This window comes from Bos taurus, chromosome 28 (genome assembly GCF_002263795.3).
Source record: "Bos taurus isolate L1 Dominette 01449 registration number 42190680 breed Hereford chromosome 28, ARS-UCD2.0, whole genome shotgun sequence".
NCBI classification, from domain to species: domain Eukaryota; kingdom Metazoa; phylum Chordata; class Mammalia; order Artiodactyla; family Bovidae; genus Bos; species Bos taurus.
The window spans coordinates 2,204,216-2,220,469 of NC_037355.1; the positions used below are offsets into that span (position 1 = coordinate 2,204,216).

General features: G+C 47.2%; 1 protein-coding gene across 1 annotated transcript in view; it reads left to right on the forward strand.

The window, feature by feature from the left end:
* GALNT2 (polypeptide N-acetylgalactosaminyltransferase 2) overlaps positions 1 to 16,254 on the forward strand; it is a 186,176-nt gene that overhangs the window by 106,077 nt on the left and 63,845 nt on the right. Inside the window, exon 3 of the mRNA NM_001193103.3 lies at positions 8,338 to 8,491. Coding sequence (NP_001180032.1) covers positions 8,338 to 8,491 — 154 coding nt within the window. The remainder of the gene's footprint in view (positions 1 to 8,337; positions 8,492 to 16,254) is intronic.

The following is a 16,254-nucleotide window of genomic DNA, read 5'->3' on the forward strand; positions in this document are numbered from 1 at the left end:
CACAGAGCTAGTTGGACATGACTTAGCAACTAAACAACAATGATGTTTCCTCTTAGAAATTTTAAGAAATTCAGAGAAATTTAAGAAATTCAGACAAGCAAAAATAAGAGCATTGTATTCACATATAATTCTATGCTATGCTATGCTATGCTAAGTCACTTCAGTCGTGTCTGACTCTATGTGACCCCATAGACGGCAGCCCACCAGGCTCCCCCGTCCCTGGGATTCTCCAGGCAAGAACACTGGAGTGGGTTGCCATTTCCTTCTCCAGTGCATGAAAGTGAAAAGTGAAAGTGAAGTTGCTCAGTCGTGTCCGACTCTTAGCGACCCCGTGGACTGCAGCCTACCAGGCTCCTCCGTCCATGGGATTCTCCAGGCAAGAGTACTGGCGTGGGGTGCCATTGCCTTCTCCGACATATAATTCTACCACCTCTTAATGACTGCGGCTCTCCCACCGCGTGTTCCCCAGTCTTCCACTGGGCGGACACCTGGGCGCACTCACCCCCATGGCTGCGGTGAGCGGTCTCTGCAGCCTCTCAGGTGCTCCAAGCCCAGCATGGAGGCCTGAGCCCAGACACCTCGATCTCTTGAGTCCAACACTATCTCCTGGGCCTTTGGGCCCTCTGTCCACACATCGCCACTGTGCCACGTTCCAAGTCATCTACTAGATGGATAACACTGCCCAAGATCTTGAGGATTAACTGGGCAGTCTGCCCACACATACGCCTCTCTCCCAGCAACAGCACCTTGAGGTTCTCGCCAGGTCTCTGAGAGGGGCCCCCTCCTCCACCTTCCTCCTGAAATAGCTCAGGACGGGTGACAGGCAGCCCCTACTATCTGCTTCCATCCAGATTATTACAGATACGGTACTACACTGTTCTTGCCTATTTCTTACTAAGGTAATATGTCATAAATACCTTCTTGTGTCCTTAAATAACTCCTGAGTGTTAAATGACAACATGCATCACTTACTATAAGCTATATTGAGTTTTTCCTATGTTATAGGACACACAAGGTTTCCAGCCAGTATCTTTATATGTAAGTCTTATAAATCTGTGTGTCCCTAATTATTTTCTTTTTAATTTTTTTAAATTTTATTTTATTTTTAAACTTTACATAATTGTATTAGTTTCGCCAAATATCATAATGAATCCACCACAGGTATACATGTGGAACACATGTATACCTAATTATTTTCTTGAAATGAATTCCCTAAAGTGAAATTGCAGGATCAGTAGCAACACATGCGTTTAAGGATTTTTTTTTTTTAATATTAATGGCCAAGTTGTCTTCTAGAGGGTACCTATACCTTGCCCCCTAGCCAACATTAAAAACAAATCTTCTGTTGTTCCCCCCTTCCAATGAGTAAGAAAGCAAAACAAAGGACTTAGTTCAGGTCAGTAGCCAGAGTAGGGGTGGAGCTCCTAAAGCAACATGACTCTGAGCTGTGTTAGTAGAAACGTAACGCCCAGAACAATTCCAACAGCATCCAGTGTCCTCTGTGCTGTCGCCCACCCCTCACATATTTCATTCTGTCTGGGCACAGGGTGTTCAGAGGTGCTTATAAATTCAAGTAGGTCCAGATGATGATGACTCAGATGGGGAGGAGGCTGGAACAACATCTGATGAAGAGCACTTAAATGGATGTTTTTACAGAGGGGTGAGAAGGGCAAAATGGGGTCATGATGCCCAAATATTTGAAAAGGTGCCACAGAGAAGAGGCTGAGGCTATCTTTTTTTTCTTTTTATCTGAGACTCCAGAGAGTGGGAGTTGCAGGGAAGCAGTGCTGTTGTAGAAGGAAGTGCAGGCCGGCAGCTCTGGCTGGCTGCATGTCGGGGGTTTAACGAAGAGCTCTTCACATCCACATCCCTGGTGCCTTCTGACTTCAACACATGACATCAGCCTTGAGGAGAGGCCGCACCTCCTCCACTCAGACTCCAGTGTGCCAGGACAGGGCGGGGGAGGCTGGTGCCCTCTGGAAGGAAGGAATGGGCCTGCACTGCGGGGATGCTTTTTGGTGCTTGGTTACAGTTGCACCCACTTCAAAGTGAGTTGTCAGCCACAACGGAAGGAGCACAACCCTGAGAAGAGAGAGACCAGGTTTGAGTTGTGGTTCCATTTTGTGGTTTAACTTCCGCATCTCAGTTGCCCAGTTAGCACAGTGGAAACTGTAGTGACGCCCCTGGTGGCTCAGGGGTAAAGAATATGCCTGCAGTGCAAGAGACTTGCTGGAGACAGAGTTCAGTCCCTGGACTAAGAATATCCCCTGGAGGAGAAAATGGCAACCTGCTCCAGTCATCTTGCCTGGAAATCCCCATGGACAGAGGAGCCTGGCGGTCTACAGTTCATGGGATTGCCAAGAGCTGGACACGACTGAGCGACTAAACAACACGCAGGCTGTGGTGGCGGCACATGCTCTGCAGGGTGCTGTGTGCTGGGCAGGGCCGTGCGGGGCTGCTGTCCTGGGGGCGCTGGTGGGTGGGCCCTTCTTTCTCCTCCTGTCGTTCAAGTATCAGCCCCAATTCTGAGCAGGAGGTTCGCTTTGATACTTTTTCTAATATTCGGGATGAAAAACCATACACAGTGAACTAAATTTATTGTGTTTAGACACTATTACTCATAGAGGGAGGAGGAGGAATTTCTATTTACCATTTGGAAAAGAAATATGTATATGAAGATTCCTTGATTTCAAGCCAGGTATAGACCTCGTAATGCAAACCATAGTGTTTCACAGTGGGTTTTAGTTATTTTGGCAGTCCAAAGAATTGTAAATAAATTTAGAGTATTTACCCTATAGCATCTGATTTTTTTTCTTATATTGTCTTCTAACTAGCTTTTAATCGCTCTTGGAATTTTTTATTTTTTCATCCTTAAAAATGAATTGCGTAGGATCCCTTATTTCAGGAGACAGTGTCTCATAGGTGGAAAAGCCTGTCACACAAATAATAAAGACAAACAATAGTATCATTTACTTATCTTTGTCATTTAAATGGACACATTTGTTTGTCATTCTGGGCTTTCCCTGGTCTTCTCTTTCCTGGCGCAACATTATGACCTTCTAGAGGAAGAATATGAGGAATTGTTTCCTTTTAAGCATAGTAAAATTACATTCAATCTGAGATCAAGTGAGAGGTTAAAATAAATTGGAGAGCTTTGTCCTTTGATTTAAAATTCATTCTATTTCCCTTCTTGGCTGCTTTCCCAGAAGAGGCTCGCTGTTTCACACAGGCAGGCTTTCAGTTTGTTTAAGCTGTCCTTCCCGGGGAGAATTGAGTGAAGATTTGCTGTGTGGCTGTGTTGCCAGAGCAGAGTCCAGACATCTCGCGCCACCCCCGCCCCCTGGCGGGCAGGGCTGCGCCAGCAGGGCCTGTCACCTCCCCTCTTGAATCTGCTGATGCAGACGGCGAGGCTGCCCCAGGGTGTGCGTCAGAGGGTCCTGATCTACCACAGGGCTGAAACGCCTGAGAGGGCTCTCAGCTGAAGACCGTGTATGTTTTGATGTTGCCAAATGTTTTGTGGTATTAATCCTTTGAGCGCTCATTTTCATAGATTTACATCATTGTTTTCTTTAAATGTGAGGTTTAGTAAAAATAAAAATTTTGAGAAAAAATGACAGTGTTTGGAAGTGTAGTAATATTTTAAAAGTTAATCGAACACATCATCCAAAGGCAAGCGATTTCCTGAATATAAAAGCGTCTTCTCTAAATGGTAATTTGAGGATTGGTTATTTGGAGCTTAGAATGTGCATTCCTATGACAGTGGTGTCCTGAGAGGCACTTGAGACCGTGTCTGAACCAGCCTTGCCCAGACCCCACAGGGCACAGACCTGGGACCCCCCTGACCTCCGCATCCCATGCAGGCACTGGATCGTGCATGTTATGATCCCCAGCTAGCCTCTGCTCCAAAGATGCTGTGCTGTTCTCCAGTCTAGATAAGATGGATAGGAGGGTAAATCCCAAAACTCAACTAGGAAGAACAAGATTCTGGAAAGACAATGTAACTTAAGGCCGATGGGTGGATAAGGAGAAGAGAGAAGAAACTCTGGATTCCAGGATGTATCAACTGCAAAGCCTTGTGAGGGACAGCAGATGTAACAGGAAGAATGTTAGTGGCAGGTTTGCCTAGTAAGTCAGAGATGGGAAAGGAAGAAGAAAAGGAATTGCTGGGCCAGGGAGCAGTGTGTGTAACGACAGTGGATGGTGTGTCTGGCAGAGTGGCCCGGTGGTAGGAGAGGCAGGAGGTCCTCACCTTAGGACCACTTATTCCTGTCTTCACCTGGATCTTGATGACCAGACTGGAAAGAGGTACAAAGATGCTGTTAGGAGGATACTGAATGCTTTAAATGAGCGTGTCTCTGAGTCCAGACCATATGGAGACAGGGCACAGGGTTCCTGGGGACCCTGAGCCAGCAAGGTGCCAGCAGAGCAGGGCAAACAGCAGTTAGGAGTGGGCAGACTTGAGCTGTGCCTTGGCACAATTTTGAGTTAGTTATTAGATGAAGGAGTGGTAAAAACTGTGAGGCCCTCTGACAATAGGTGTGTGAGAAAACCCTTTTCAGGATGGAGCTGTGAGTGAGGAAGGCCCTGGGGAGGAACTGCAGCTGAGGATTCCAGAGAGGCTTCCTGGAGGAGGTGGCCACCCTGGGAGGCAGCTAGGCAGCCGGCAGGCTGGAGTAAATGAATTAGAACAGCCCTGCCTTCTAGTATCACATTTTCTCGTGTGTGAGCATATTCGGCTTGGGCTCTTTGTGGCCAGTGGGGGGTGGTCTGTGGTTCAGTAAGAGTTTACAGGTCACCATGGAGGGCCTCGGAACAAGGCTGACCAGAGTGGGGATATGGTAATTAATGTTGGCAGAGGCAGAGATGCTGCCCCTGAAGCCTGGCTTCTGTGACTCCTTGTTGAGGGGATGGAAAAATGGCTTGAGAGGGCGCCGTTTAGAAAATGGCTGCAAGCCAGTGGAAGGAGGTCTCAAGCCAGCGTCCAGTGTGTGTGAGAGCAGTCCTCAGGCCCGGGGTCAGCGGGAGACCGCCTGCGGGGCCAGGCCTTCTTCCGAGTGACTCAGGTCTCGCTTGGCGCTCCCCACTGCCATCCTGGGCTGGGGTCAAGGTAGAGGGCTTGTCCATGCCCCCCAGGAGCCTGTTCCTCACCCTGGGAGAAATGGTGTAGCAGGGACCCAGGAGACGAGCTTGGCCTTGAAGAGTGGGGAGGACTTGAGTGGCTGCGTGCGTCCACAAAAGGGGGCTGGGGGGCTGCTCGAGGGCTGGGAGCGGGGGAAGCCTGGCGGAACCGTCAGGAAGCCTCACCTTGTGTGGAACCAGAGGTGTCAACGCTCGGGGTCACACCGTTCCTCCTTTAGCTTTGAAGGTCTGTCTGCTAGAAATGAATCTCCTCATCAAGATCTTTAGAAGCCCTTGTAACAAGCGAGCAGTTTCCACAGCCCTTCTCGGGGTAAGGGTCCTTTTCTCCCCTCCTGCTGTTTCAGTGCCTCTTCTGTTTTCCTGTTGTCTCAGTGTTGAAGCTGGCGTCTTCTGCTTTCTCATGAAAAGTTTCATATCTGTGGGGTATTTTCCATCCACTGCTTCTGCTTAGCCAGGTCCATTTCACTAAATTTTCGTGTAATTTTTTGAAACTCTTATTCTAAAGCTCTAAGATTTTAAAATGTGATAAAAATACAAGGTGATTTATAAGTGTAGTTTTTTATGTCAGTATATTCAGACACGGTGTCTATAGTTTCGACTCTCTCCAGCCTCTGCCTTAGCTGCCCAGTCCCAGGTTACCTCCACGTCTGCTTCTTGCCTTACTGCCTGGGGTTGCTCCCGGGCGCATGTTCCCTCTGAGAACGCTGCTTTGGCTGCCTTTTCCTGCTCCAGCCCTGGCAGCTCTGTAGTGCAGAAATCACTGGTCCTGTAACCCACATTCTTAGAGGGTGGAGCCATGTGTGCTGAGTTGCTTTGCGACCCCAGGGACTGTAGCCCACCAGGCTTCTCTGCTGTGGGATTCTCCAGGCAAGAATACTGGAGTGGGTTGCCATTCTCTTGTCCACGGGATCTTCCCAACTCTGGGATCAAACCCACATCTCCTGTGTCTCCTGCATTGCAGGTGGATTCTTTACCCACTGACTCATCGGGAAAAACCCCGATGCTGGGAAATGTTGAATGCAAAAGGAGAAGAGGGTGACAGAGGATAAGATGATTAGATAGCATCACCAACTCAATGGACATGAATCTGAGCAAATTCTGGAAGATAGTGAAAGACAGGGAAGCCTGGCATGCTGCAATCTATGGGGTTGTGAAGAGTCAGACATGACTTAGCAACTGAACAACAATAGATAGAGTGTGGAGGCAGTTTTGTGAGTCACACCCACATGAAACAATAGAATGTATGTGTTCACAGGTAGCGAGGAAGGAAACCTTCATTTCACCTCTGTGTGTTTACAGCATGATGTCCAGGCCACGATGTGAGCTGTGTGTCATAGTCAAATACATTTGAAAGTCCCTGCAGTCTCTGATATATTGCTAAGCTTTTATAAAAGAAAGGTCATTTATCACTTGTCTCCAGTAAAATGGTGTGTGCCTTGGGAAACCAGGCCAGGCAGGGCCCCCAGGAGTGCTGTAAAGGCTGTCGTGTCAGAGGGCAGGGGTCACTGAGGAGAGCTCCTGAGTGTGTCATACCATCTTGGGAGGCTAAAGAACAGTAGGATCTTGTGACAGCTTCTCTTCCACTGCTCCGTGGTCCCTCAGATCTCAGCTCAGATGCTCCTTCCCCAGGGGGCCTCTCCTGGCCCCTCTTCACATCTAGACCAGGCTCCTCTGTTAGATGCCTCCATAGAACCACAGTCCTCACTATCTGAGTACTTAGCTCAGGTTTCAATGCTACAGTTGCTAGCATGGTCATTATATTCTTGTTTGTACCCGCCACCCCACCACCAGTCTCCCAGAGCATGACTTTCACAGGCAGGCATCAGCTCTGTTTTTGTTGATGTACCTGCAGGAGCCAATGAAATCCCTAGCACATAGTCAACATCTGGTGAGGCCAAGACAGGGACACCCCCAGCCCCAGAGCTGATCCACGTGAGTCATCCCTAAAGCCCTCTGCTGCCTTATTGCAGAAGGGGTTCGGGGGTCTCATGGCACAGGGGGATTGAAGGACCAGGAACTCAGCAGGGGCCTTGATCCCAACCCCTATACACAGGACACCCCCTTCCACCCCCCACCAACCAGGCCACTTCCTGCTGAGCCTAGTTCTCCAGGCAAGAAGCAGAGCTAGAGACAGCATCTCCTGGGCGATGGTCCTTTCTCTGGCTTGGGATGGGGCACTATACTTCCAAGTTCCTTGTTGCAGTGAAGAGTTTTCAGGCCATTAAACAAGTTAGTTTAATGGGAACCAGCCTATTTGCATTCTGAGTCAGTGCTGCTGGGGTAGGTTTTGGCAGGGCTTCTGATTCGTGTAGCCGGGGAGAGGTGAGCTCATGTGGTGAGGAGGACGGGCTGGAGTGCTGGAGCCCAGGGTGAAGGCAGAAGTGGGGAGAGTGGAGGATCCATAGGTACTTCTAGGGCTGTCAGCATGGAAAACGTGTGCTGGAAACATTTTAGCTTAGGCTGAAGAGAATGCAGGCAGGGGGCTGGCTCCTGTAACCCAGTGTTTATCAGAGACTGAGAATTGCTCACGGTCTGGGGTCTCATGGGTTTTAGAATTGCTTTCCCGTTTGAAAGGCCAGACCTTTGTGACCCCCCAGCATCATTTCCATGGCAACCAGCTGAGATGAGATGGGGCTTTTGACCTTGCAGGACAATTGTAACAGGAAGCGGATGGGCTTTTATATAGAAAATTTACTCTACAACCTGGAACAAGTCACATATAACTGCATCTCAGTTTCCTCATCTCTGCAATAGAGAAAGGAACACGGCATTCTTTTGATGGTGTTTGGAGGACACGTGTTGTCACATGATGGGATACCTTACTTTCATTTGTTCAGAAACTTTGTCACCGTGTCTGAGGTGCTTTTTGGTGTTACCGTAATCCCTGGGAAGGTGGAACAAGCATAGTATTTCTTTTTGTATGAAGTGTAAGTGGTGCCATTCTCCTGGATATTTGGGCATAGAATTCTGTTCACTGGACAAATGCTTGAAATCTGGGTTTTAACTTTCACATTGCAAACTATAACATTTCAGTTACTGCTGCTTGTTCGGGCCATTCTCGGGTAGCCCGTTGGTTCAAATTGCCATCAGCTGCAGCCCTGGCACTGCTCCTTGAAGTCACGCTGATGCGCGGCCCATGTGCCAAGCTCTCTGGTCCCTCATGCCCACATCCCACACTCTCTGCTCTGCTCCTTGCAGGGAAAGTGCGATGGCGGGACTTTAACCAGGAGGCTTACGTTGGCGGGACAATGGTCCGCTCCGGGCAGGACCCCTATGCCCGCAACAAGTTCAACCAAGTGGAGAGCGATAAGCTGCGGATGGACAGAGCAGTTCCCGACACTAGGCATGACCAGTAAGTGTCAGTCCACGGCTGGGCGCCAGCTTGACCACTTCCTGTCTGACAGTGAGTAACTTCCATTGGGATGCTTGTTTCTTCTGTTAACTCTTCAAAATAGTATGTGCCGTGTCTTCACAGGGTCGGAAAACTAGGAAAAGTTTGAGGCATGTTGCAGTGACACTTCACCTGCAAGGAGGGGAAGCGCTGCTTGAGGTCAAGTTCCAGTCCTCCTGACCCCCCTGGTGTGTCCAGGCTGCTGGTCAGAGCATGAGAGTCACCAGGAGAAATGTGTTACTCCCCTCGTGTGCACTGGTCCCTCGTTTTTAAAATCCATTCACAAAACAATTTTCTGTTGTTCACAACCTTACTGGGAAAAAAGAGTCTTGCTTACTGGGAAGCTTAAAGTTGGGAATGTTCTAGAGACCAGTAAAGAGAACGAAACAGCACCTCAGGGTTAAAGTTAAATTGAGAATAAACTTGGAACAGGGTCCTGGGGCTGTCTCCCCACTGCAAGTGCTCGGGGCACAGGCTGTGCTCTGCATCCGTCCCTTGATTCTCGGGGAACGAGGGGTTCTCAGGTACAGCATGGGAGGCCTCCAGATCCCTGAACATGTGTTTGTCACACTGACCACGGAGGTGGTAACATGACCCTCATGGCTACTCTGTACCTTTGAGCCTTGCTGGCAACCGTCTCTCATTGGAACACTGTTCACATTGGGGGCGTTAGATGGTTAATCTGGTTTTATTATAAAATAAGGAGCTGCTTTTGGAGGGTAGCTGTTTCCCTGGATGCTGCTAGGCCTTCCTGCTCACCAGGCTTCTTTTAGAGTTGTCCATCCATTATGTAAAGGTACGTGGCTGCCACATCCACTGTGATGCAGACACCGTGCTTGGATCCTGGGGTCCCAGCAGAGAAACCTCTCCTGCTCTGCCTGGTGGAGAGGACAGGAGGTGGGGGGCAGGAGGAGGTGCGTGGCAGTGTGCCCTTGGACAGTCTGCTCCAGACCAGTGCATTTAGGACACTCAGGCAATGAACGTGTAGGAGAGTCTTGAACTGTAGGCATCCAGGCAGGAGGCCAGTGACCAGCTCTGACAGGCAGCTCTTGGCCTGCAGAGTGCCAGCTGGGGTTCCGTGCCTCTGGCTGCCAGTTCTGGGTACTGAAGGGCCAGTGAGCTGGAGAGAAACAAGAGCCACCAGGCTCCACGTGAACACATGTTAACGCTTTTCCTCTTCTTTCCTGATTTCAGGGGGGTTTGGGTTGTAGTCAACTCTGTATACCCAGAGCAGCTCACAAGTGTGTACAGTTACAGTTCTTTCAGGCTCAGGAAGTTGTGTGTGTGTTTGTGTGTGTGAGAGAGATAATATATGAAACATATGATCAGTATATAAACATATATATTGTACATGATACTAAGAATCTCATCATTTTTCTAAATTTAGCCTAGAAGATTGTCTTTGCTTAGTATTTGTTATAACCTATTAATTTACGTTTAAGGCAGCTTTACTAAGCCCCTGTGATGGGCTGCTGGTTGGAGTCAGTATGGGTAACTGGTAAGCACCCTGGCTAGAATAGAAGTTCCTGAGCTAGGCTTCAAGGACCCGTGGCCTCTGGGTGCGAGGCCCCGAAGCTGGTACACAGCCGTATGTGGTGCTGCCTGCATGTCTGGGGAGGGTCGCAGGGGCCTGCGCCCCCACCACTCTCAATGCTCGGCTCACTGAGCCCTCTGGACCCGTCCTGTGCCAGTCACTCCCGTAGCTCATGGCTCGGGACACGAAGCTTGTCCTCACTGTATAGAGAGCAATGTTTATAACGTGCACTGTGCTGGGAGCAGTGGCTGAGGCCAGAAGGAGTTAGCATCGCTTCTACTTAGGAGACAGTCTGGGATTTGGCCTAAGCTCAGGAGACAGGTTCAAGTTCTAGCAGAATCTAGCTCAAAAATTGTTCCTGGTGACTGGAATCCACCACTTAGACCACTTAGAATGACATATCCATGAGATGGTGTGAGTTTTCTTTTACTTTTTGGTTTAAGAGCTGTTTTCCTGCGTGACCTTTCCTCACAGCTGAGAGAAAATGATGTTCTTTCTGATGCTCAGCAGTGCGCAGACTGGAGTTCTGTCTCCACCTCAAGTCCCTTAAATAGTCCCAAAACTATATATTTTTTCAGTTTTTGAGATATGAGTTTGTCCAAACAGATGTTTGAATATTCATCCTGCAGTGGGCTGTGTTTTAGGTGGCTTTAATTTTAGTTCCAGCTACTGTGTCATGTTCATCTGCATGTGCGAAAGGAGCAGCTGGGATGCCTGCCACGTTTGTTGGATTTGGGCTAAATTAAAATCTCCCCAAAGTCAATTTGATGCCTGGAATTGAGCCAACGTCCTGTCTGCAAAGACTCAGCTTTAGAACAGCCAGTATTATTGAATGTCAGGCTAAGGAGATTAAGTTACTGATTTGAATCCCACCCCTAACCCATATCTAATAGAGGGCTGTTAAAGCATTTGACATTCCTGTATAAATACCATATTTTTGACTCTGCAGCATCTCCCTTTGTGTAGACTGATGGAAATGGTTGCCTGTGGAATTCAGTCTTTACTTATGATAAATCTGTAAGCAGTGCAGGTAGAGGTTAAGAACAAAGGTTTGGGAGTCATAAAGACCTTGTTTGAAATCCCATTTCTCCAATTCCTAATCCTGTGGCCTTTGTCATTTATGAAATACTGTGACATTATGATGTTACGATCTGGTTACTGTGAGGGTTAAAGGAAATACTCCCAAAGGCTGGCTCCTCCTCCCCTAAGATTCTGTTCCAGACCCGCCTCCTTTGACCTCCTGCCCTGGGAGTGAGGTCCCAGCCTCTCCCTGCAGCATCCCCACCCACTTCTCTGGTTGATTTTTCTCCACGATCTTCATCACCACCTACACACCATGTGTCTCACCTATTTATATGTTGATCTGAATGTACTCATTAAGGTCGTGGGCTATTCAGTTTAATTCAGTTCAGTCACTCAGTCATGTCTGACTCTTTGTGACCCCATAAACTGCAGCACGCCAGGCTTCCCTATCCATCACCAACTCCCGGAGTTTGCTCAAACTCATGTCCATTGAATCAGTGATGCCATCCAACCGTCTCATCCTCTGTTGTCCCCTTCTCCTCCTGCCTTCAATCTTTCCCAGCATCAGGGTCTTTTCCAATGAGTCAGTTCTTCACATCAAGTGGCCAAAGTATTGGAGTTTCAGCATCAGTCCTTCTAGTGAATATTCAGGACTGATTTCCTTTAGGATTGACTGGTTGGATCTCCTTGCAGTCCAAGGGGCTCTCAAGAGTCTTCTCCAACACCACAGTTCAAAAGCATCAGTTCTTCAGCACTCAACTTTATTTATAGTCCAACTCTCACATCCATACGTGACTACTGGAAAAACATAGCTTTGACTAGATGGACCTTTGTTGGCAAAGTAATGTCTCTGCTTTTTAATATGCTGTCTAGGTTTGTCATAGCTTTTCTTCCAAGGAGTAAGTGTCTTTTAATTTCATGGCTGCAGTCACCATCTGCAGTGATTTGGGAGCCCAGAAAATAAAGTTTCCGTTGTTTCCCCATCTATTTGCCATGAAGTGATGGGACCGGATGCCATGATCTTTGTTTTCTGAATGTTGAGCTTTAAGCCAAGTTTTTCACTCTCCTCTTTCACTTTCATCAAGAGGCTCTTTAGTTCTTCTTCGCTTTCTGCCATAAGGGTGGTGCCATCAGTGTATCTGAGGTTATTGATATTTCTCCCAGCAATCTTGATTCCAGCTTGTGCTCCATCCAGCCTGGCATTTGACATGATATACTTTTCATATAAGTTAAATAAGCAGGGTGACAATATACAACTTTGACATACTCCTTTCCCTATTTGGAACCAGTCCATTGTTTCATGTCCTGTTCTAACTGTTGCTTCTTCCTGCACACAGATTTCTCAGGAGGCAGATCAGGTGATGTGGTATTCCCATCTCTTTAAGAAGAAGGAGCTGTTTTTCTGGAACTTTCTTGCTTTTTATATGATCCAACAGATGTTGGCAATTTGATCTCTGGTTCCTCTGTCTTTTCTAAAACCAGCTTGAACATCTGGAAGTTCATAGTTCATGTACTCTTAAAGCCTGGCTTGTAGAATTTTGAGCATTCTTTTGCTAGCGTATCAGATCATCAGATCAGTCGCTCAGTCATGTCTGACTCTTTGTGACCCCATGAATCGCAGCATGCCAGGCCTCCCTGTCTAGCATCAACTCCCGGAGTTCACTCAGACTCACGTACATCGAGTCAGTGATGCCATCCAGCCATCTCATCCTCTGTCGTCCCCTTCTCCTCCTGCCCCCAATCCCTCCCAGCATCAGAGTCTTTTCCAATAAGTCAACTCTTCGCATGAGGTGGCCAAAGTACTGGAGTTTCAGCTTCAGCATCATTCCTTCCAAAGAAATCCCAGGGCTGATCTCCTTCAGAATGGACTGATTGGATCTCCTTGCAGTCCAAGGGACTCTCAAGAGTCTTCTCCAACACCACAGTTCAAAATCATCAATTCTTTGGTGCTCAGCCTTCTTCACAGTCCAACTGTCCCATCCATACAAGACCACAGGAAAAACCACAGCCTTGACTAGATGGACCTTTGTTGGCAAAGTAATGTCTCTGCTTTTGAATATGCTATCTGGGTTGGTCATAACTTTCCTTCCAAGGAGTAAGCGTCTTTTAATTTCATGGCTGCAGTCACTATCTGCAGTGATTTTGGAGCCCAGAAAAATAAAGCGTATGAGATGAGGCAATTGTGCAACAGTTTGAATATTCTTTGGCATTGATGTTCTTTGGGATTGGAATGAAAACTGACCTTTTCCATTCCTGTGGCCACTGCTGAGTTTTCCAAATTTGCTGGCATACTGAGTGCAGCACTTTAACAGCATTATCTTTTAGGGTTTGAAATAGCTGAACTGGAATTCCATCACCTCCACTAGATTTGTTCATAGTGATGCTTCCTAAGGCCCACTTGACTGTGTCTGGGGTTATTATTCAGACATCTCATGGCACTCGTTAAACTTAGTATTTGTTGAGTGAGTGAATTGCCTGGCTCAGTGGCAGGCATATGGTGAGTAACCAGTAAATTTAATATGAAGAGTTATAAAAGAACAAAGGTAGATGAAAGGGAGATTTTTAAATAGTAAGTAAGAGCTGCTGAACTGCTGATGATGCTTGTGTGGTAGGTTCTCACAGGACTGGAAAGTGATGCACTTATAACCTACCCCTTACTCACTGTGTTCTGGGGCAGAGCCAAGAAATCAAGTTCAGAACCTTCCAAACAAACAAAAATCTATACTTTGGGGTTAGGTTTTATTTACCTTTTTAAGTGTGTAACAAATACTGTGCCAAGAAAAAATATTTATATGAAGGAAGAAGTGTAGAAAAGCCTGCTCTAAGTGAAGTACTGGATATGACATACTGGAACTCTTAGAGTCACTTAGAAATTAGAAAAGTGGTAGCCCATCCCAGTCTTGAACAGTTTCTCAGTTGAAAATAAAGATTTTCTACCTCAGTTAATGTTATTTGAAATTTCAAATAAATTATGAAGACTTAGCAAATTAAACCAATGGGGATTTTTTAGATGCCTTTTCAGATGACTTGTTTCTCCCCTCCTTTACCTTTGGAAGCTGTTTTTCCTCTCTTGACGAAAGATCATGGGAAGCAGCATTGAAGGTGGTGAGAGGCGGTCAGATTCGGGCATATTCTGAAGGCAGGGTCAACAGGATGGGCTGATGGATGGCCAGGCAAGGTGGCTCAGGCTGAAGCCCCTCATGAGATGGAAGAACTGTGAGTGGTAGGTCTAGGGGACACGTCAGCAGGTAAAATTCAGACAGGTTAAGTCCAAGATGCATTGGGCATCCAAGGCAGACAGACTTGTTCTGTTAGTGTTTGGAAATGTGTGGGAGAAAGGTCTTAGCGGGAATGTCGGTTTGGGAATGTTGAGTGCACAGATGATATTTTAAACCATGAGCTGGGGCATCATTCCCCAGACAGTGAACATGCACAAGGAGGAGAGAGGCCCAGGGCCCTCTCTGGATGATCTAACACTGAGAGCAAATTTAAAACCCAGGCTGACCGGAGTCCAGTCCAAGCACTGTAGGGGCTCAAACCTCACGCAGTGCCAGGACCCCAGCAGAGATGCTCTGCTACCTTCTTTAGAACAGAGCTATTGTGAGGAGAGGGTTGTCCCTGCGGAAGCCTTTCCAGAATCTGGCTCAGAAAGGCTTTGTGTTGTGTTCTCTTTTCTGGTGTTTGTCCAGAGCTGCATATGATGGGGAAGTGAGGTATACAAGTGGACTGGAGCCTGGGACGTGTATGGAACATCATTCTGTCTGCTGGGGAGAGCTCTAGATGGTTTACTTTAAAATTGTTTATATAAGTGAAATCAAATAAACCCTTTGGGGAGAAACATTATCTTGTTTGCTTCTCTCCCACATCAGCCAGTACTGTGCCTTTTATTTATTTATGTAGGACATGACTGAAGCGACTTAGCAGCAGCAGCAGCAGTAAGTCTCTTAAAAGGGAGAACCACTTAGTTTAGGAGCAGATTCCTTCAGGTTTCAAAAGTTTAAATCATGAGAGACTTCCTTCTGTGTTGACACCTTTCCCTTTTATCATTAAATTAAAAATGAAGGGTTTTAAGGCATTTTTAAAAATCTAAAACTGAAGTATTGCTCCTGAGACTAGAGCAGCCCAACCATGACCCCATAAGGGTCCTTCTATGGGAGAGAATTTCATCCACGTCACACACCTGATGGGTTTTCTGGCAGCCTTTCCATCAAGGACAAAGTGTGTTGACTCAGTTTATAAATTACAGTTGTAAGCTTTTGCTTTGTTTAAGAATCTCTAAAGGACTTGGTTTTTCTGTTTTTAAAGAACTCTGTTTTGACCACTCTTAAAATGTCTGGCTTTAATGCAGCCCAAACAGAGATCAGAGCTCCTGAGAGGCTATTTTTTTTTTTTTTTTTTTAAGAAAGTTTCAACCAGCGGGCTAGCACTACAGTAATGGGCTGTGTTCATTGTTCTGGTGGCATGTCAGGGTTGCGTTCAGTTGTCTTAGGAGAGTGGCTAATCAGGATTAAGGGCTGTGGGAGGGATACCCTCCAGACTTCTCATTGTTATTGGAAAGAGTAAACATTGCTGAAGCCAAGGAAGGGTTCTCAGGGTAAACTCAGCAGCTTGGCATGAAGCTCTGAAGGCAGTTATTGTGAGATTCAGTCTTATTTTTAGGAGGCAAGAGATCTGGAGAAACAAGAGGAAGCCCAGCTCCGAAGGGCATTTCTGCTCATCAGTGGGTATGGGAGGGTCTCTCATTTCCGGGGCCCAAGGCTTTCTTTCATATCACATTTTTCTTACGAAAGTGGCATTTTATAAGCGTACACAACCAAGTCTCTGGCATGGCTGCTGCCAGCTGCTCTCCATTCAAAGAGTCAGCCAGGGGCCTGGTGGACCCCCTCTGACGCTGTGGGTCCCTGTAGGCAGGGTCTTGGTGGATAGGGCTGGCTTCTCAGAGCTGGGCCTATTGCATGCTCTGGGTTTCAGCGGCCTCATTGGCATTTATGACTGGCAGGGCTGGGTGTAGTGTGACAGTGGGACTTAAAAGCCTGTCCAACAGTAACCACAACACATTGTTGGGCATTGTGAGGGCGTCCTGGCCTGTGCCCAGCCTTTTACATGCTACATCTTACTTCGTCTGAGTCAGCAAATGTCACCTTCTCCAGGTGACATCATATGCAAG